Source organism: Lissotriton vulgaris, chromosome 9, assembly GCF_964263255.1.
Source record: "Lissotriton vulgaris chromosome 9, aLisVul1.2, whole genome shotgun sequence".
Classification (NCBI taxonomy): Eukaryota; Metazoa; Chordata; class Amphibia; order Caudata; family Salamandridae; genus Lissotriton; species Lissotriton vulgaris.
Genome location: NC_141697.1, coordinates 828,770,000 through 828,791,943, shown reverse-complemented (window position 1 = coordinate 828,791,943; position 21,944 = coordinate 828,770,000). Strand labels below are relative to the sequence as shown.

Genomic DNA, 21,944 nt, shown 5'->3' with positions numbered 1-21,944 from the left:
AAAGAATTTCAACAAAACAATAGGAACAAATGGCGAGAAACATCGTCTAAGATGTGGGAGCACATACCACTTGGCGGATTCAAAACAATGTTATGCAGTTGGGAAAGATTGTCTTAAGTGTGGTTAAAAGGGACACTTGGCACGCACGTGCAAACAACAGTATGAGAAAGTGGCATGTGTGAATGATTCAACACCCACTTATAGAGTTGTCGTTGTTGATGGTGATGTGGATGTGATGGAGGTCGGTGGTGTAGAGAGAAGAAGAATACGACCTGAGGCGAATTTTGAGATAAATGAGAAAATTGTTTCATTGGTGGTGGATACAGGTTCACTATACACCATCATACCACAAGAAATCTATGATAGGACATGGGGGAGTGGGTCATTATCTAGGTCTGATGCGAAACATAAATCCTATCAAGGGAATGATATTAACGTGGTAGGGTGCATGGAAGCAAAGATAAGTTTTGAAGGAAGAGAAACTCATGAGAAAGTTTATGTGGCACAAGAAGGACCACCAATTTTAGGGTGGCCACACCAATTTGACTTGGGAACTAAAGTAGACCCCACAGCGGAATGTCCAGTCATGAGTGTGAATGCAGATAATGCTGACAATCTGGATAATGTGTTGGATAGGTTTAGTGGTGTATTTGAACCAAGACTAGGAAAGTTCAGAAATTATCAGCATGTGATCAAATTAAAAGACAATTCGATCCCTGTAAAGCACACAGCCAGAAGAGTTCCCATTGCAGCCAGAGCTAAGGCAAAATAAATAATCCAACAGCTATTGGATGACAAGGTGATTGAGCCTGTAGAAGCGGTAGAGTGGTTAAGTCCGGTTGTGATCACGAACAAACAGGACGGTTCACTCAGATTCTGTGTGGATCTGAGAAGTTTGAACGAAAGCGTAATATCGGACAAATTTCCTTTACCTAAGATAAATGAGTTAATATTAATGCTGGATGGTGCAAAAGTTTTTAGCAAATTAGATATGCGGAGTGCATACCATCAGGTGGAACTCAGTCCGGGTTCTAAAACGCTGACATCATTTATGACAGGGGAGGGCACATTCCAGTTTTGTAGACTACCGTTTGGATTGTGTTCCGCTGCGAGTGTGTTTCAGCGCTTGATGAATTCAATTTTGTCGGGTATTGACAAGGCTGTCGTCTTCCAAGATGATATTTTAGTGTTCAGAAAGGATGATTGTGAACATAATCCTGCTCTTACAAAAGTATTAGAAAGAATTGCAAAGGCTGGATTGACGTTAAAAAGGGAAAAATGCAAGTTCAAAACACATGAGGTGGAGTATTTGGGACATTTAGTCACTAAAGAAGGCATAAGACCGAAAGAAAACCTAGTCAGCGCTATTGCAAATGCAAGGGTGCCACATGATAGAGACTCATTGAGATCCTTCATTGGTTTAGTGGAATATTACTCGAAAATTGTGCTAAACTTTTCACAAAAAAGGGAATGTTTGAGGGAGCTATTAAGAAAAGGGAAAACGTTTTTGGGGGGGAAAATGCAACAACATGCTTTTGATTTAATAAGGAAGGAAATTGTTCATGCAGGTGTGTTGACCCCTTTTCAGAGTGGTTTGGAAAATATACTCACTGTGGATGCCAGTGGGGTAGGTATTGGAGCCGTTTTGGCACAGGTGCGTGGTGGAGTGGAAAGGACTGTGGCGTTTGCCTCACGTTCCTTGTAAGAGTCTGAGCGTAACTATTCAGTTATAGAGAGGGAGGCTTTGGCTGCGGTGTGGGCAACCAGTCATTTTAGAGTATTCTTGTGGGGTAGTCATTTTCGGTTGCGCACTGATTACAAACCATTATTGAAGGTTTTAGGCCCAGGAGGAATAAGTAATTGTTCTGGTAGGTTGGCTAGATTGGCAGTAAAATTACAAGATTGTGATTGTAGAGTAGAGTATGTTCCAGGTTGGCGCAATAAGGTTGCTGACTGCTTGTCAAGACTGCCTGACAAAGAAGCAATTATTTCAGATTTTTCAACATTAGAGGTTGTGGCAAGTGTTGACGATGCTTTAGAGAGTTTGGATGGTGCCATTCACAGGAAAGAATGGATTAAAGAGATGGAAGGTGATGCTACTCTGTTAGCTGTTTGTAGAATGGTGAAGGGTGACATTAGAAGGGAAAGTTCAGTTCCACTTGGTGTGCATCCATTTTTGAAGATTGTGGATCAGATGTCTGTTACCAAGGATGGAGTTATCATGCGTGAGGATACATTTGTACCGCCACAAGGTTTGCGTCCAAAACTGATAAGTCTAGCGCATGAGGGTCATATGGGGCAAACGATGACCATAAGGAGGTTGAGAGAGTTTTATTGGTGGCCGTCTATGTATCAGCAGGTGAAGGATTGGGTGGAAAGGTGTGTGGCCTGTAATGAATCAGAGAAAAGATTAAGGGTAGGAATTGGATCTTCTGCTGAGCAACAGCATGCCTATTCGGCTGATAGAGTTTGGGAAAAGGTTTGCTTGGATTTTATTGGCCCATTTGCATTTTTAAAGGAGAATGAGAGGTTTGCAGTTGTATTGGTTGATGCAAAATCAAAATGGGTGGAGGTTGCTTTTATGAATAATATCACAACAAAAGCCACCATTGCTGTTTTGAGTGAGATTTTTAAAAGGGAAGGTTTACCAGATATTTTACTAACTGACAATGGTACGCAATTAACATCAATGGAAATGAAGGAATTTTTAGAATCAGTTGGTATAAAACATACATGTTGTGCGTTATACAACCCACAAGGAAACAGACTTGTGGAACGCATCAACAGCATGGTTAAAGGTACAATGCAGTTAGCTCATGGAGCGGGCTTATCTGTAATTGAGTCTGTGAGTGAAATGCTTTGGGCGTATCGCACAACTGTCAACAATGATCTGGGCAAGAGTCCTTTTGTGATGATGCGAGGAAGAGAGGCAGGCACAAAACTGCTACCCTCATGTATGCGTAAGCAATCTGTAAAGGGTGATTCACCGTGTGACAAACAGTCTGTGATTGAGAAGTGTTTTTATCAAATTGGAGATTGGGTGAAAGTAAAACCTGGTGGTTGTTGCAATTTGGTAAACAAGTTCAAGGACCGTTTAAAGTGAAAGCTGTTGGAGGTAATTGGGTTAGATTGACCAATGGGCAAGTGTGGAATTTGAGGAGAGTTGCGTTGTACCAAAGGGGAGAAAACAAACATGGAGAAAAAATGGAGGGTAGGTTTGATAATGAACAGTGTTCACCATGGATGCTGATGAAGGATGGGGAATTTTCGAATAAACAAGGTGGTGAGTCTTTGCTTTGTGATGAGGCAATTGCATCTGATAGTGATGCCATGCCTGCAAGGCAGGGAGATGGGTCTGGTGCTTCACGCATTTTGAGGGATGCCAGTGAGAGAAGGTTACCTGCTTATTTGAATGATTATGTTTTTTGATTTTTCTTTTGTTTATTCGTTATGTTTCAAGCTTTAATTAATTCATGTTATTTTTATATTCGTTGTGTTGATAAAGGGGCGAGATGTGTTATATTTATATGTTATCATTAATCACATGTTTCACACATTAGAATGTTGCATCCTTATGATGCCTTAGATGGTTCTAAGATGATGTCATGCCTGTGGCATCAGTGAGCAGTTGGTCCAGCTGTGTCTGGCATGAAGATGTTCAGGTCTTCCTTTGAAGAATAAACCTACTTGGAAATATCACCAGATCTACTTGGTTCATTTATCATAACAAAGTTGAGGTTACGAGCTGGGATTAATCTGAACTTGGATGTTGGTTAAATTGTGGTAGGTACATAGAAATAGCGCATGTATGTGTTTTGGGTTAGTTTTGGCATTGAAAGTTGAAACATAGTAAAGATAATGGTTTGGAATTTTTAGGAGTTTGGACGATTGTTGGTTAGGTATATTATATACATAGCAAGGCTATATTTAGTCTGTAAATTGCTAGCCATGATGTTGGTTTATTGTGATTCACACCAGTCACATCGAAGAGGCCTTTTCCATATACTCCTGTTTCCCTTCTCGGTTTCTACCCTCTCACCCACCATATAGTGACCTCAATTTGGTGTGTCATGTTTGTAAATGGTTTAGAAAATAACACAATTTGGTATGATTAAAACATTTCATTTTAATAAATATCATTTCACAGCATATCATTTTCCTTAAATAGTCTGTCTTTCTGTTTCTATCAATAATAATAAAAGGTGTTGCATCTGACTTAATTTCAGCATTGTCACTTTCAGTATGGACAGACTAATCTCAGGTAGTCAAGATATTTTACAAAAATCAGTGCCTCATAAGGACTGGGCAGACAAAGCAATAATAGTCAAACTGTGATAAGCTTTCAACTATGACCCAGCCTTGTTGACTTTTCAGAAGCACTGGCCTTACATGTGACTAGTACCACCCCAGATTTAGCATACCTGTTCATTCCTGACCGGGCTCTTCACAAAGGTAACATTCACTACTGTTGGCTAGTCACAAAAACTGAGTGTAAAGTTACTCAAAAGTGTAGATTTATATGTCCCTGTCACCCTGAAATCGGTGAGTGGAGCCAAATATACAAGTGTAAATTATTACTTCCAAAGATAAACAGTAATATGTCCAGCACCATACATGGCCATTTTTTTTACTTTAGGTGGGAATTTATTTTTTAAGTTAAACTTCAGAAAAATATTTTTTATTTAATATACTCCAACTGGTGAGTCTCCATATGGTAAAGTATAAGGAAAAGTAAAAAAGAAAAAAAAGTTTATTTAACAGGACAGAAATTGCTAAAGTATTGGTATTTTAAATATTAGTGCAAATTGATGTAATATGTTTATTTAAAATCTACAGCAACATTTTAAATACTACAGCATTATTAATCTACTTTTGAATTGAATTTTTAAATATTAAAATTAAACAAAAATTACTTTTCTGAAGTCTAAATTAAAAATAAACTCCCACCTAAAGTACAAAAATGTTTAAATGTTCTTATGCATTAATAATTATTAGAAGTGATGTACAGTATTCATAATTTTTTTAAATTATATTTGAAACAAAAGTTATGGTTGTATTAATCCATAAATTCAACAAATGTTGTTTATAATTAAATAATAAATATGTTTTATCTTAAGCACCAGTGTTTGGCCATGTATGATGCTGGACTTGCTCCAGCTCTGAACTGGAGTAATTTCTTACTGTTTTGAGGCCAGCTTTGGATGTAGTGAGTCTGAATAAAATTTGAGAACCGCAACAGGCATAGGGCTAGATGTTCGAACAATTGTAATCACGATTACCAAATAGTAATTTTTTTGTGAATCGCTGTTTGGTAATTGCAATTACTCATGTACTAAAGTGAAATCTGGTACTGATTTCCAAATGAGCCATTCCTAGTGGGTCGTAAATAGATGTACCTCATGAATATTAATGAGCCAGGCCGCAAGGGATGGTGTCCAACTGAGGTCAACAGGCGACCAGGTCTGTGATTGCTTATAAATAAAGCAATCTTTTTTTTCATACGCCGCCTGTTTTTCTTATGGGAAAATGGGATTTGTTTGAAAAGCAAAATGAAATATTTCAGTTTTACCTTTTAAGGGCAGGCAGTGGTCCTTTGGAGCACTTCCTGCCCGTAAAAAATATTTTTTCAAACATTCACAAAGGGGACTGCATCCCAAGGGGACTTCTTCCCATTTGCAAATGGGTTACCGCAAACTTTGAATTGGTGGTAAAGTGCAAATGTTTTGGGACTGCATTTCGGCCACAAAACATTAGTACATAGCATTCATATTCCCCATTTGGAAGGGGCTTGTTCAGGCTGTTATTCTGTTTTTGTTTGCAAACTCAAACTATGTTTCAATAACATGTTACCAAATCACAATGTGGTGTTTGTACATTACAAAAATAATTTTTGTAGTCGCAAAAGGCCCAATTCTCTGAATTGGGCTGTTTACAACAGCAAAACAGCTTTGATTATCTAGCCTATGGTCTTTTGTGGGAGGATGAATGTCTCTCCCTAAACCCCTCCTCAAATCTCTACTTACTCCCCCTGAAACCCCCTCCCATTTATTAGTATGCCCCTTTTTCGAGCGACTTCCCCATGTCCCTTCCCACATTCACTACTAAGGGCATGATTATGAGTCTGGCGGTCCAAGGACTGCTAGACACACGTCGGCACGGTGGTCCAGCCACCGCCGCACCGGCAATTCGACCTTCCCATTACAAGTTTGACGGTCTGACCACCATTGCACTGCTGCAACCGCCAGGGATCAGAGATTCCTGGTGGTGGTGTAGCGGTCTTGAGGCCATTATATTCTTGGCGGACTCGCGCTATCCTGCCAAGCATATTACAAGTTTTCTCTCTGCTACCGCTTTCCTGACAGTTCCTACTCCATGAAAACTGTGGCGTAGAGGAAACAGAGGAGACCATACAGGCCCCCTGTTGCCCCAGGGTCATGGGTGCATGCAGTACCTCCTTAGCATGGACTGCACAGATCTAGGCCGTGCAGGTACTGCCTTTGATGTTCCCATTGCAGTGCCAATTTCATAGGCACTGCTATGGGAACACCAAAGTACTGCCCGCTAGTACCTAAAAAAGTCATAGTCTGGCGGTCGGTAAGCACACTGTTTGGGGGTGTGATGGTCCTGCTCCGGCACTGCCACACTCATAATCAGGCCCTAAGTATTAAACTTGCATGTATGAGGATAGAAAAGATGGAAGATGCGAAGGTGGCGATTTAAAGTTGTAGGTTAATGAATAGCATTTGTAGTACTTTTGTAGTATTACGGTTGTACTAGTAAATGCTCTACAAAATGCACTTTGTGAATAGGCCCCGAATACCCCTGTGGGCCAGCCTACCTCTAAATAAGCCACTGCATTATGCCTTCAGGTAGTAAGTAAGGACGGGTCCATACACTGCATTGGCAAAAAGACAGATATATCTGGAGTGCATTGGACCATCACAACCCTGTACCAACCATTGTGATACATAAATAAGTACACAATGCACAACAGACACCTTTGTGTGCATCAGCCTGGTTCGCAATTATTTCTTTAGGAATACATTCTTTGGCTTTCAATATCCCTCCTGAGTTCCTTCACTCAGTGCATCAGTTTTTCCTATGGAAGGAATTTCGGCCATGCATAAATAATTTAAATAATTCTAGACTGGTGTTGCTGCGCATCATGTCCGAGTTTCAACTCAAATGTCCTCAGTGCTTGGAACTTATTTCAGAACTTCGGTGAAACGCAATTCCGAGCTTCAAGCGCAATTCAGTCTTTGTAACCATTGACAATGTTTCTGAAGCTGAAGTGACATTTTTTAGAGTTTTGTCGAGTCTATGACGTGAATGACGATTTCGTCTCGATTTTCCCGAACCGTAACACATTCTTTTCTTTCTGCCCTAAAAAGAGAAAAACACAGTTTGAGTTTCATTCCTAGATAAATTCAGAACAATAAATAGGCCTACATTGAATGTCAGTCAAGGTCTCTGTGCCTAGTGCCAATGCATTGCCTCTGACTGCAAATTAGCTGCACTAGGGCTGATGCACTAGAAAATGTTCAGATTACTTACCAATAATTTTGTAACTTCAATTCAATTCAAGATTCCTTGTCTACCTTCCTGCAAAGGCACAATAGGTTCTTCCTCCACCTCACTATGTTCACTGTTATCACCGGGTCAGCCTCCAGTAAGACAACAGAATATACATACTTAGGGCCTGATTAGGATGTCGATGGGACCGCCACCGACAAGCCGTCGGTGGTGTTCCCACCAACATGCAGCTGAGCAGTCTGACCATCACAATATGATGTGGTTGGTCGGTCTGCATAGGTCGAAGGCACCGATCCATGCTTCCAACAGTATCAAAGAGACCGTTGGTCGAATCTTAGTCCCTACAATAGGGCCAGTGCCTGTTCATGCACTGCTGTAGGGATTATGATGTCACTTTACAACAGCCTTTCCATGGCAGTCCGACCGCCATAGAAAAGCTGTTAGTGAGGGAATTTAGGGGCCCCTAGCAGGGCCCGACCCCCCTGGGCCTTGTATATGAGACACAGGGAGCACCCGGGGTGCCCCCCCAACATCCATGCCCCGTGCGCCCGACACTGTGTGTTGTAAATGCCTTTTGCCTTTGGGGCTTGAGTTGTGGCTCTTTTCCGGGTCGCAGCACAAGCCTCAATGGAACAAGACATGTTTACGACCGCCTACACGGCGGTCGAATCATAATTTGGTGGGCGGGACCACCGGCTACCTGTCAGTTGTTTCCGTTCCAGCAATGATGGCAGTTAGACACTCGTCCGACAGCCATCGTAATCAGCACCTAAGACTGAGAAGAGTGAAGAAATGAGATTACAGGTAAGTGGTACAGGCATTACTCCTGATTTTTTCCTCCACCCATCGTTTACATTTATGATGATGTATTCAAGCGACTCCAGTTTTAATCAAGCAGGATTCAAATATGATCATGTACACAGAATCTGCAATATCTGTGAACCTTTAATGCCAAACCAAATCATACCTATCCAACTCCCCCTGGGACACCCCTGAGTATCTGCTAAAAAAAATGAGAGATCCCTTCTAGACTGACTCTGTTTGCCACCGGGCTTTTCTCTGCTTGTGGAAAAGCTATAACAATAACAGACACACCCACCTACTCAGAAACTAAACAGATGGTTCAGAACCTTCTGTCATTCATAGAAAATCTGCTTGTCAAAACACAATGGTGTGACACACATAAATCTCAACTGCCCTCCATAGGGATACTTCCACTGGTGAAAACGGGTTATGGAAGAAAACTAGACGCACAATCCATTAATCCCCTCATTTTTATGCAACTTTGAAGCCGCCTTAGGACCAAATCCAGAACATATAAAGGATAATTTTAGTTGGAAAACACCACAGCCTCCTGGCAGACATGATGATTACCAGAAAGGTCTTTAGAATTAGGTCCTCAAGGAAACCTGCTCTACGGACCAGGGCCGGACTGGCTGTAGCAGGCATCGGGTGTTTCCCCGGGAAGCTGGAAGGGTGGGGGCTGTTTTTGTAGTGGTAGGGGACAGTTTTGTTACTGGGAGACGGTTTTGCAGCGGTGTTGCAATATTGCCCCCCAGTAACAAAAGCATCAGTGCTTCACGCATGCTCTTGGGGGCTTGTCCAACAAAATTGCCAGGGCTGCTTTGGATTTCCTGTCCCACCCTGCTAAGGACTTGAATCAGCTTGGATTCCCAGTTAGCTGCAAAAGCCAGAGGGAGTTCCCTGACAGGAACCTCAAGGTAAGTGCTGAATGCTCCAAAGAAAATTTTATTTTCAGAATAGTGGCCAGAAAATCCATGCACTCCAAAAGGCCACTGCATGGTGCTGTGAAGGCCCTAATTGTTGCCCAGGTCTCAAAGGCCTTCTAGCAAATACTCTTATGGGCTAGTGAACTGCACCGTCCAACTCTCTGGACAGGGTCTGTTGCATAAACTTTGGCCTATCAAATTCCAGACCCTGACTAATTTCACTGCCAGATCTGGATAACTGAGCACTTTCAAACAAACTGGATATATGCACTTAAAAGATAACTCTTGATGGCACATCAACAGGAACAAACCTATGGTCCTGCAGTACTGAGCACATTTTCTATGTATAACCAATAAGAGAGAATTACATGTTGTTGGGTATTTTTATTTAATTCAAGAAACTAATGAGGTGTCATCTATTTAATTTAAGACACTAGTGAGCTGTCAATCATGAATTGAAAATGAAAATGACTTTTTTATACATATAGTCTAAATTGAGGGAATTACTGAAATTATCTCTGAATTATGTTCGTTTTGCTCTTGCGCTAATAATCGAAAAAACCTGTAAAACAAGTAGACATCTGAGTGATTCAGTAGGTACAATTGTAAATGATGGGCGCTATCAGTTTTTAGAAATTATCATTTTTTTAACAATTCTTTTTATTAAACAAGGCATCAAGAAAAAATCACAGTACAGAGGATTCATAATATAGCCAAAACGGCGTCTGCGAGGGTACAGGAAAACCAAAATACAAACATGTCAGAAACTTTACGGGGATGGGGGTACATCAAATACAGCATCCCTAGGCGGCACACAGATCTCTCCTCTATATCTATTCCATGGTCCCCATATCGAGGCCCACTTTTGACGGCGGCCTCTTGCCATGTAAACAGTCTTCTCTCGAAACATACTCCAATCCAAGTCATTTTCCCAACTCTCAATGGTGGGGGGCTGTTCGGATCCCCACTGCAGGGCAAAATTCCTTTTTGCTATCATAAAACTTAATGTGACCCATTGTGATTGTGCAGAGTTAAGGTCAGTGGGTTCCCATATGTTAAGGCATCTCCTTGCCTCCGGTGGCAAGTAAACCCCTAACACCTTGTGTATAGTGTTGTGAATCCCACACCAGTACGTAGCTACATATCGACACTCCCAGATGATATGACACTTCCGTCTACACCATCCGGTATCAATCAACCCCATCTGCACAATGCGGGGACCAGTAACAAAGACCCTGTGCAATATTTTTAACTGAATAAGCCACAGCCGTGCGGGAATGGCAATCACTTTTGGGGAGGACACAGCCGATTGCCAGTCCTCCTCATCCAGCTCTATTTCGTCTCTCACCCACTTATCCCTCAACTCCGGGAGCTGGTCCGCTCTATGATTAATTAGCTTCTTATAGATCAGGGAGATCCAAATTATCATTTTTGATCTTTGATCTATGAAATGTCCCACATTTTAGCACTGATGATGCTAGTTTTGATACATATATAATTTATTAACATAAACATGGTAACTCTATGAGTAATGTAATATAGTATTAAACTAATTGCAAAAGTATTGAAGAGACATTGAAGAAATCAAATTAAGTTAAAGAACTGGTAACCTACCAGATTAAAAAAACTTTTCACTTTTTCATGTGAGTTATAATTAAGGCTTCTGGATTTATGGTATTTAGTTTTTTTGCCATTTCTGTCGTATGTATCCATATTTTATTTTCTGCTAATTTTATCTGTATTTATCCATATTTATTTTGGGTTTTGTGGAAAAAGCAAGCTGAAATTAGTATGTTTCCACATGTATTTAACCGATAAATAAGCACTCATGCTTTAACATCTGCCAGGTTTCAGTGCTTATCCATATTTACAAATAAATACAGACAAGAAAATTAATGTTTTATGTCTGTATTTATCTGTAAAAATCAGTAAAAACTAAAAAAAGGGAGCCTTGGTTATAAATTTAATTCAAGTTTGTTGAAAAAAGAGCACCCTACAATGCTTTTGTTGGTTCTTCAGGAACAGTATGACCACTAAAGCTAGAGCCTCCCTAAATTATGGCCAATAAATGAGAAATATAAGGAAAAGGCAGCAATTCATAGAGAGTGTCTATTTATGATCAATATTATTGTAAATTAATTTTGTATATTTTTTGAAAATGAAGAATGAAATAAACACTATTGCATTATTAGCTTAATATGTTATATACATATTTAACTAACTAAAATATATTACATTAAAATACAATTATTTTGAAAAAATGTATACCACCTCAAGTAAAATGTTATTCAAAATTACTACAACCCATGCAAATAAATAATTCAACTTAATTTACATTAATATAAATATTTAAAACCAAATACATTTATTTTCACATTATAAAAACGAAATATTCATTTTTTTATTTATATAAAAAATTATAATAACACTAAAATAAATGTATACATATATCTAAAAAGTCCAATAGAATAATTTAGTTTTTAACCCCTTGCCTCCAGTATGCACTGATACTTATCACGGGAAAGTATCCCTGGAACTTAGCTCACCAAAATCCCCAATTTGCAGGCTATGATTGTTTAAAGTGATAACCTTTGCAACCAATAATTTTTTTTATTTTGGGTGATAATTATCACACACAAAGTCTGGCGCCTCCTAAAAAGTGCCTCTGTGTTTATTTTGATGAGTGTTCACAATCCCTAGGAGGGCCTCTAATTGTAGAGAGTCACAATTTGCAACCTACCTCATTAATATTCACGAAATAGGTCAGATTGCGACCCACTAGGATTTGGAGTTTAAGAATCAACCTATTAGTGCATAGATCACTGGTCACAGAAATACTGGTTGGAATTTGTTCAAGATGTCCCCTTCCTTGCTGTGGCTGTTCACCCTGTATGTCATTGCATACCCTGGCAGTGTGGCACACTGTTATTAACACAAAGGCAGCGTCTCCTGTATTTGAGAAAAGCTCAGTAGAGGATATTCTTGGAACTTGAGGAGAGTACTGTCCAGCCTTGACCCTTTGATTACTGATAAAACATAACATGACTATAAACTGTATTGCACAATTTCGCAATTTTTTATCTATCACAAATATACTTTATTTGGTCACTCCTTATATTATCTTTATGAGTTTCAAATAGAAATTATAACTTTAAGAATACCTCAGCTTCTTAGGCAATATCGGCATTCTTTAATTGCATGGTAGATTTTGACCCCTTGACTTTTATCCTTAATACATGATCAAATCCAAGACCAGTGCTGATGTGCAGTCTGGTGCTAAAAATATCATAAAACATGGTATCAAAGGCAACAAAGAGTTCCAATAAAATCAGTACATGCTCTGCTGTCCTCATCCAGCATCAAATGGGCATTATTAAAAATGGTAACTACGTCTGTCACCCTGCTGTGCACAGATCTAAACCATAATTCAATTGGGTCTAGGGTGTTTAGAAAAAATGTTACCCAGGGCATGTAAGGCAGAGTGTCCCCTCAGGGATGCAGCACTGATTGTGGCACTCTTTGTGTAATAAAGAATTAAATGGCTTCTATCTTGCCACTGCATACTCAAAGGGCAGTGGTAACACTGCTAGTTCAACTTTGCAATTCAAACTAATAGCAAAGCCTCAATTTCCCCGGACAGTATATGTATATCTCCCCTATGGAAGGCCTATTGAGCCCTAAGACAAAGAGCTGTATATTATTAAGTAGGACATGTATTTTATATGTATATGTCCTGACAGCAACACTCCCAAATAGTCCTTTGCTGTGGGAGAGTTAGTGGCCCCATTGGCTAACACGGGGTCACCGGCTGACCACTCAGCCTGGCTAACTTCTGAATGGGACTACTTAGATGGGTATTGTAAGGTATTGAATTAATCATGGCATTAAACCCGACTTGATGGCCAAGTCGAATTTAATGTCACTATTAAAGAAATGCAACTTTTAGAAAGTTGCCAATCTGTGACCCAGTTTGTCCAGTGGTCTGACACAGTTACAGGCTACCAGACAGCTTTCTGCTCTCCTGGGGAGTCATGTGAATGACTCCCAGGCTTAGGAATAACAGCAACTTGCTAGAGGGAGAGGTGTTACTTCCTCTTCGCAGGTAGCTGTTGTAAACATGTTCTTCTTTCAACATGGTTATCGATCTCTAGCCCTTCCTTTGTGTCCTTTCCTTTATGTCCTTCCAGAATACATGTAATGTTCTAAATGCTTCTCTTTGAGCCAAGCTGCATTCCAGACTTGTCAGTTGGTGTCTGGTCAGCTGGTGAGGTGTACGCTTTGTCTGTGCTCTGTGAATAAATCCTGTACTTACTGTGAAGAGGCTCCAGCGTTGTTCTTACAACAATTTACATCAATTTGACAACGTTTTCCTGTGCTGACCAGACAAGAAGTTGAGCCTTCAGCAGAGCAGACTTTCCTCTCATCACGTTTTAGACCAGCGACACCTACCCAACGAGAATCCACGGCGAACTGCACGACCGCTGATCCATTCAGACTGCGATCTTGATTGACTCATTCTGCGGAAATTTTGAAGAAATTGCGAGACTTTGAAGTAGTGCTGATGTCATCCGGCTAACCGTGAGTCACTGTGGGCCACTCCATTTTGTGTTAAACATGCCAGGCAGCAGCATCTACTATATGCGTCAAACGCTGCTAAGCAGCAGCTTCTCCATCCTCAGCAAATCAGGCTCCAACATGCAGAAAGTTGCTAGGCAGCAGAGTTACCTGGCCCCAGCACGTCATAGTCACATCGCTTCCCCACTGCTCGATCATGCAACCGTGCAATGTGTTGACGTCACCCCACAACGTCGAGCGGCCATTTTGGATCAGGGAAAAATTATCGTTACGAGCGACGAATGTACCAGTGTTGTGCCTAGCTGTGTACTCATGGTAACGACAATCGACAAGCGTAATCAGAAACGGTGATAAGCTCATCAATTTATTGCTGCAAGTTCACAGAGATACACTCACCATTTCACTCTTCATAACCAGAAACAGTGAAAAGCTCACCAATTTAGTGCTGCAAGTTTGAGCGTTACAGTCACACAGGGATATACTCACCATTTCTTGCCTGCATATTTACTGGGTAGCAGTACTGTCCTGGTAGCTACATTTCTCAATGTGTAATAATATAGGGCACGCACGCCATACTATTTTGCTGCAATTAACATTTCTCCACACTGTTTTGAATGTTCTTCTTTACTTAAGCAGATATTCTTTTCTCAGAAAGTGATTAGCAACATTTCAATAGTTATGGCTCAACAAGTGGCAGTAGCTCTACTGCCACAATTTCTCAGTGAACCAGGTACCAGGTACACATTTGATTACGTGGGAAGATTGGATAGTCATGTTTGACAATTATCTAGATGCCCTTGAGGGGCAAGACTTTTCTGCCAAACATAAAAAAGCACTATTGTTGAGTGCTTTGGGCAAGGGAGGTCCACGCGTATTCAAGTATCTTCCCCAAGCGTTGCAATCCAGTGGGCAGTCCATGCCTGATGAGTGCAAAGAAGCTGTTTCTAGACTCGAATTGAGGTTTACCAAAGAAGAGAATTTGGTTATGAACAGATATAAGTTTTACACTCACAAGCAACGTCCCAAGGAATCCATCGATGATTTTGTTGCAAGGCTACGTATACTATCCGTAAAATGTAATTTTGGTTCAATGACAGATGAGTTGATCGGCGATTAGCTCATCGTTCAATGTAATAATAGGAAGATACAGTAGAGGTTGTGGGCGGCTAAGAATCTTTCTTTACAATTAGCGATAGACTTGGCTAAGGTAGTCGAAGAATCAGAAAGATGTATGAAGGAGTTGCAAAAGTGTAGCTCACAGCAACAAATTTCTGAAGTGTCTGAGAAGGTCATATATGAGTGTGAACCTGGTGATGATGAAGCCATAGCCCTTGTAAAGACTAAAAGAAAACATTTTCAAAGGAAAAATAATTTTGTCAAATCTCCTATTAGATGTGGCAGTAATGCACATATTTCTGATGCAAAATGTTGTTTTGCAAATAACAAAGAGTGTCTTAAGTGTGGTAAGTTGGGTCATTTTTCAAGAATGTGTAGGAACAAAGGTCGGTCCAAGGTAGCGGTTGTAGAAGATGATGCCATTGAAATTAAAAGGTAGAGGGACAAAATCTTGGTGGTTGATGATCCTGACATCATTACTTGTAATGAAAGGAGAGAAAGAAGACCGAAAGCTAAATTTATTATTGATGGTCATGTAGTAACTCTTATGGTGGATACTGGCTCAAGATACACCATAATTCCTGAGTCCATGTTCAAAAAGGAGTGGGGCAATATATCACTTAAAGCTAGTGATATTTCTCACACAGGATACCAGGGTGAAAATATAGAGTTATTAGGATACTTTGATTCTCACATCTCTTTTACGGATAGATCCACCAAAGGGAAAGTATATGTCTCGGTTGATGGGTCACCAATCCGTGGGTGGATCCACCAATACGACTTGCACATTATAGTCAACCCTAGGGCACCTAACCAAGTCAGGGTTGTAGATGATCATACACTCAACAACATTTTACAAGATGCAAGCAGAGTTTTTAGGGATGAGTTGGGAGAATTGAAGGGTTATGTACATAACCCTTCAATTGGAGAAGTGTGGAGAAGTGTGGCTCACTGGTTAGAAGCGGCAGACCCTGAAGCAGAGATCAGGCCCGGGACCAGGGTTCAATTCCCAACGCGGCAAGGTCTTGGGCTCAATGTCCGCGGACTCGATAATTCTCGCCTCGGCACCTACTCTAATCATGGGTCCCACGCTGCAACTCTGGGCAATAGCTTGCTTAATCTTCACAACGGCCCCAACAACACTGGGATGCCTGGCTTCACCTTGGGGGTGCCCAGGAGGGGCATCTCACAGGGAGAGCCAGGAAGGGTTTCACAGTGTTATACAGCGCCGGGACGCCCCGTTGCTGGGGCAGCTGTGTACTTTACAAGTATACTACAAGTATACTACATAAGATCCAGTTAAAGAATGGTGTCATCCCGGTTCAACACAAAGTGAGAAGGGTTTCCCTTGCAATCAGAGAGGAAGTTAAAACTGAAATCAATTAAATGTTACAAGGAGGCGTTATTGAGCCTGTGGAGGCCTCCACAGGGGTGTCTCCGGTCGTCATCACGCAGATGGCAAGATAAGATTTTGTGTGGACTTAAGATCCCTTAATAAAAATGTTGTGGCAGACACCTTTCCTCTCCCCAACATTGGGGAGTTGGTATCCACCTTTTTTTATTTATTTATTTGTGGTTTTTGTAGAGCGCATCACTCATCCCAAGGGATATCACGGCGCTAATACCAGGTGAACACTACTGAAACTGAAGCTGAGGGGCCTATTGAGAAATGGGAAAAAGGTGGGTTTTCAATTTTTTTCGGAACAGGAGATAATTTGTGGTATGTCTAAGGTCATCTGGAAGCTCGTTCCACCTCCTGGCCGCTAGGTAAGAGAATGAACGTCCGCCGGTTCTGACTCTGTAGATACGTTTTGTCCCTGCTAATGCTAATTGGCTTGATCGTAGGTTCCTAGTAGGGACATAGAATTCAATCTTTCCTTGAAGAATGATAGGGCCTGTCTTGTGTAAGGCCCTGTTGGCATGGCAGAGTAGTTGAAGGCCCTCTGACGCATCGGCAGCCAACGGAGTGTCTTCAGACATTCCGATGCCGAGTCTAACCTGCCTTTATCACAGATGAGTTTGGTGGCCGAGTTCTGCAGTACCTGTAGATGAGAGAACAGGTGTTCGTTGCTGTAGTCTAGACGGCTAACCAGTAAGGCCTGTGTAACTGAGCGTCTGCAGTCCAGTGGTATCCAGGGGAACAACCTAGCTAGGAGTTTCAGGATGGCGAAACCCTTGCCACAGCGGGATGGCACATGGTCTTTCATGGACAGTTCGTCGTCCATGATAATCCCCAAATTCCTAGTATGTTGTTTGGGAGTGGGGGCAAGACCCAATGAGGGCGGCCACCACAAGGCATTCCACACTTGTTTGGCACCACCAAACAAAAGGATTTCAGATTTCCCTGCATTTAGTTTTAAACAGTGGGAATGCATCCACTGAACCATTTCTGCGAGGCAACCCTGTAGTTTGGTTTTAATGATCTCAGGCTTTTCATCCAGGGCCACCATCAGCTGCGTGTCATCCGCATACAAGCACATGCCAATGCCCCACTTCCTTCCAATGTTGGCTAGAGATGACATATATACATTGAAAAGGGTGGGGCTCAAGGTGCGAAGTTCTTCATGAAATTAGATTTGAAGAGCGCGTATCATCAGTTCCGCCTTCATGATGATTTCAAACATTTGACCGAGTTCATAACTACGGAGGGTACATTTTAGTTTACGAGGCTTCCTTTTGGGCTGACCTCTGTTGCCAGCATTTTTCAGTGTATGGTGACAGAGATTTTCAAGGGAATTAAAAATGTTGAGTTTTTTCAGGATGATATTCTTGTCTTTGGTGACACCATCTCTGATCACAACCAAATGCTCAGATTTGTGTAGCATAGAATTGATGAAGCGGGTTTGACACTACATAAAGAAAAATGTTCTTTCCTTGTTCAACACATAGAGTATTTGGGTTACAAATTTCAGCCCAAGTAGTTAAGCCAGCTGGCTCATTGTAATGTTCCTTCTGTTCAAGGTGATGTTTCTAACAATGTCTCAGTATCCAGTGAAGCCAGAGGTTCGAGATGTCGTAGACCTCCTGTCTATTTGAATGATTATTTATGTTAATGTTTCACGTTAAGATTCTCCATTTTTGTGTTTTGTTTTTTATTCCAGAGGGCGAAGATGTGTTGTAAACATGTTCTTCTTTCAACATGGTTATTTATCTCTAGCCCTTCCTTTGTGTCCTTTCCTTTATGTCCCTCCAGAATACTTGTAATGTTCTCAATGCTTCTCTTTGAGCCAAGCTGCATTCCAGACTTGTCAGTTGGTGTCTGGTCAGCTGGTGAGGAGTACGCTTTGTCTGTGCTCTGTGAATAAATCCTCTACTTACTGTGAAGAGGCTCCAGCGTTGTTCTTACAACAATTTACTTCAGTAGCCACTAAGGCTGTTAGTACAAAGGGCAAGATTCAGAGGCAAAGCCCCCTTTGGTTATCAACTGGGTGATCATACCTTTGAGGGGATGCCATTTGTTCAGGTAGACAGGCTGGTGGCTGGAACAGAGAGTGGAGGCCAGTTTTCAATCGGTTTTCCTGTTGGTATTTAGCCCAAGGGTAGCCACAGCTCTAGGGTGGGCTACAAAGCTCCTAATATATGGGAAAGAGTTCAGACATCTTGAGAGTGGCAGAATAGTTCACTCTGGGATTGCTAAATACCACACATAGAAGGAAAGTTGTCACCAAGACGAAGGGTTCTTGGTAGACTATTGACCGCATCATCCCCCAAGGGCACTTTCTAGGGATAAATAGGGCACCTCTGTGACCCTGAGCCATGGACCATGCCATAACTGGAGAGAGGACCAAAACAGGGCTGCCCGGCTGACCCCTGTAGTTGGCAAAGCTAGACTGCACCATCATCTGGACTCCACCTGCCACACCCTGGGCTAGTGAAGAGAGGACTGTGCCGGTAGTTCTTGGCTTGGGAAAAGGTTGCTCTCCAGCCCCAGACCAAAGAAGTGACTCCAAGGGTCAGTTGGCTGACCCCGTGGAACCAGCATCAGGTCTATCAAAGCTGAAGTAGCCCACTTCGGCATTTCAGTAACCATTTTGGAAGAATCATCACTGACTGCCGCTGGGCACCCCAAGAGACTGATCCTCGATTATAAAAAGTTGCACCCGAGTCCGCTGGACCTGGGAGTGTCATATAAGACCAGATTGGTCACTCAAGAGGGAGACTAGCCTCGACCAAGGGATATTGTTGGGACTGCAGTGGACGGAGATGGTAGCCCAGTTGCAGCTGGCCTTCTACTGCCTCAATGAGTACTTTGAGGGGTCCGACCCCTGTGGCTTAAGTTGTCCCACCTGACCCATGGACTGTGGAATAACCGCAAAGGTACCCCATCAACAGCACAGTACCCAGAGCATCCTTGAGTATCTTCCATCCCCTGCATCAGCAGCATCAGGAGCACCCCATTGAAGTTTATGGCAGTCCCGCTGCAACGGTTGGAACTGGATTAGAAAAAGTTTTGAGGCCAGGTAGCTATCCAAATTCTCCTTACTGCCCCCCGCCCCGACCTTCTCTCTGTTGGATTTGGTGACCCAAGTCAAGTCACAGTAGTTGAATTCAACTCATACAAACTTTTCAAAAGTTTACAAACTTTACGGTTAGCAATGCTTGTTGTGGTTGAACTAATTCTCTCCTGAACCCTCTAGTGGATTTTGCTCATCTTGAACTTTGAAAATATATAAAAATATAATCTATTTTTCTAAATTGATGCTAAATTTATTTTGTGTAGTGTGGCTTTCTCATTTCGTTGATTGGTACTACTAAATGCTAAACACTAGTTCTTTTGTTTAAGTCGTGCTGCTCGAAGCCACAGCTAGGGTGGAGCTTAAGGTTTTGAGCCTGACTGGACCCAGGACAGTTTTTGCGAGTGTATTACAAAGTAAGTCTACACAGCCATACCATTCAATACACCCAAATCCGCACATTTTATCAGAATTTTTTTTGTATTGTTAATTGTTTTATTGATTCATGTGTCCTTAGCAGAATTAATTTCTTTGTGTTCCAGTTTATATTGTGTCCTCTGTATTCACTCGTAATACTTTGCAGACCCATTTAGCTTGAATGAGCTTTGTGTTATATCAGGGCCTGAAAGGTCCTGTCCATCTGTTAAAGTTCATTATAACCCGTGCTAGCATTTAATGTATTTTTAAACTATGACTTATAACCTGTGTACATTTGTTCTAAATCATGGGGATTAGAAAAGGTCAAAAAGTCGGTTGTCTCAGATTTTATATTTTCACCTGCGATTTTTAACCAGGAGAGACCTATATGTGTGACCTGAGAGGCAGTGCCTGAGCGACCACTGTTTATCTACTGGTTAAATATTAGTGCGACTTGGTCTATTCCTGGGAGAAGCAAATAATTCAAAGGGTTTACTATTAGAGAGTGCATTATAGCCTATGACTTGTAAAGTGGTAGACGAGATATGTTCTACATATTGTGACAGAAAATGCGGTCCCCTAAACTCTATGTGAAGCCTAAATCTAGTTTGTCACCAGGGCAGGGGGGTAGGGAAGGCCACAAATTGGATCAGTCCTGGGGAGGCACAGCCACTAATAATATCAATAATATCAATCCACATACTGAAGTGCCCAAACAGGAGAACAATGGCTGCAGATTGTAACAGAATTAATAATAAGTCTAAAAGGCCCGTGGTTACAGCCTGCGCCAAGGAGTCGCTATAAAATGACATGTATACTATTTAGTAAAGATCGTATCTTAGCTTTCACTGTATTAGCCACCTTCTCTTTCAAATGAGGTAGATTACAGAACTCTGATATCACTTCGGGTAACATCACTGCATGTGACACCATGGCACACTGCCTATATTATTCAGTCCCTACACTATGGCCTCATGATGGTGGCCCATTTAATTATGTGACATAGAGTAACTCCAATTACTGCACTTAACAGAATTCTGAGTTGTGCAGCAAACACCCCAAATCCACTATCTTCTTCATGAAAATGTCGTCAAGTCAAACCTGTGGCATTTTTCTGGCAGAAAATTGCCTAGTAAGTACCGGCCTCAGATGATTTTGGTGCAGCAAGCACTGAAATTCGCATTGCATCTCCCATTTTTTCAGGCAAAACTCGGAATAGGTGATATTTATCACACCTAATAATTATGGAGCACCATGGTGTCACATTTTGTCGGATTCAATATTTATCACGTGACACTGGGCCACACAATGTCTTTTTAGGACTACTATTCTGCTTATTTGAAAGCTTGTTGCTCATTTCATGCTCTGTCTGGGATCCTAGCGGTACAAAAGGGGGTGGTGATGGACGGAGCATCTGAACCAATCAAACACTCACACCCAGTCAACAGATCTGGGTTTAATCCAACACCGTTCTTTAGCCCACTCTGCCACCCTAGTTCAGACATGGCCATATGCAAATCAGTCTGACCCTGTGCCTCATGGGAACAGTCAAGCCCGAACTGCCAAGCCATGCCTTCCCTGGACCGGATTCAAGCTTTCTAGGACTGGTTTCTGGCATTACAGCTGTCTTCAGCCAGGCTTGCTTGAATCCAGTGGCAAAGTGAGCAAGGGACTCACGTCTTAGCATACCCTGCCAACTTATGGCGAACAAAGCGGTACAAAAGGGGGTGGTGATGGACGTCTGGGACCCAATTCTGCTACCAGCAAGAGATGTCCTGCTGACTAATGTGGCGGGGATCACTGTTCTTTTTCAAACTCCTTAACCTCACCGAAACAGCCAATACTATGGTAACTGCACTATGGAATTCGGACCATAGGCCAACAGGGCCAGTGCTGCATTAGGCCAGAATGGTGCCACCACAAGGTTCCCAAGAGAATGCTGTATTGTAACAAATAGCTTTAAAGCCTTTGTTGCACGGGGAAGGAGCACCCACACAGAAAAATGTTACTTGCCGTGGGATGTGGATCAGTTCTGAGGGGTAGAACATCTTTAGGACACAGTTCAAGGTTGAGACTCATTTCAGGATCTTGTGTTGAGGTTCTTTCTATATTGCAGTAG

The 21,944-nt window shown here is 41.7% G+C and overlaps 1 protein-coding gene across 1 annotated transcript in view; it reads right to left on the bottom strand.

The window, feature by feature from the left end:
* Positions 1-7,001: 7,001 nt before the first annotated feature.
* Positions 7,002-21,944, bottom strand: part of LOC147692318 (solute carrier family 22 member 6-like) — an 80,071-nt gene continuing 65,128 nt past the window's right edge. The window contains exon 10 of the mRNA XM_086938567.1: positions 7,002-7,383. Coding sequence (XP_086794693.1) covers positions 7,302-7,383 — 82 coding nt within the window. The 3' untranslated portion in view covers positions 7,002-7,301. The remainder of the gene's footprint in view (positions 7,384-21,944) is intronic.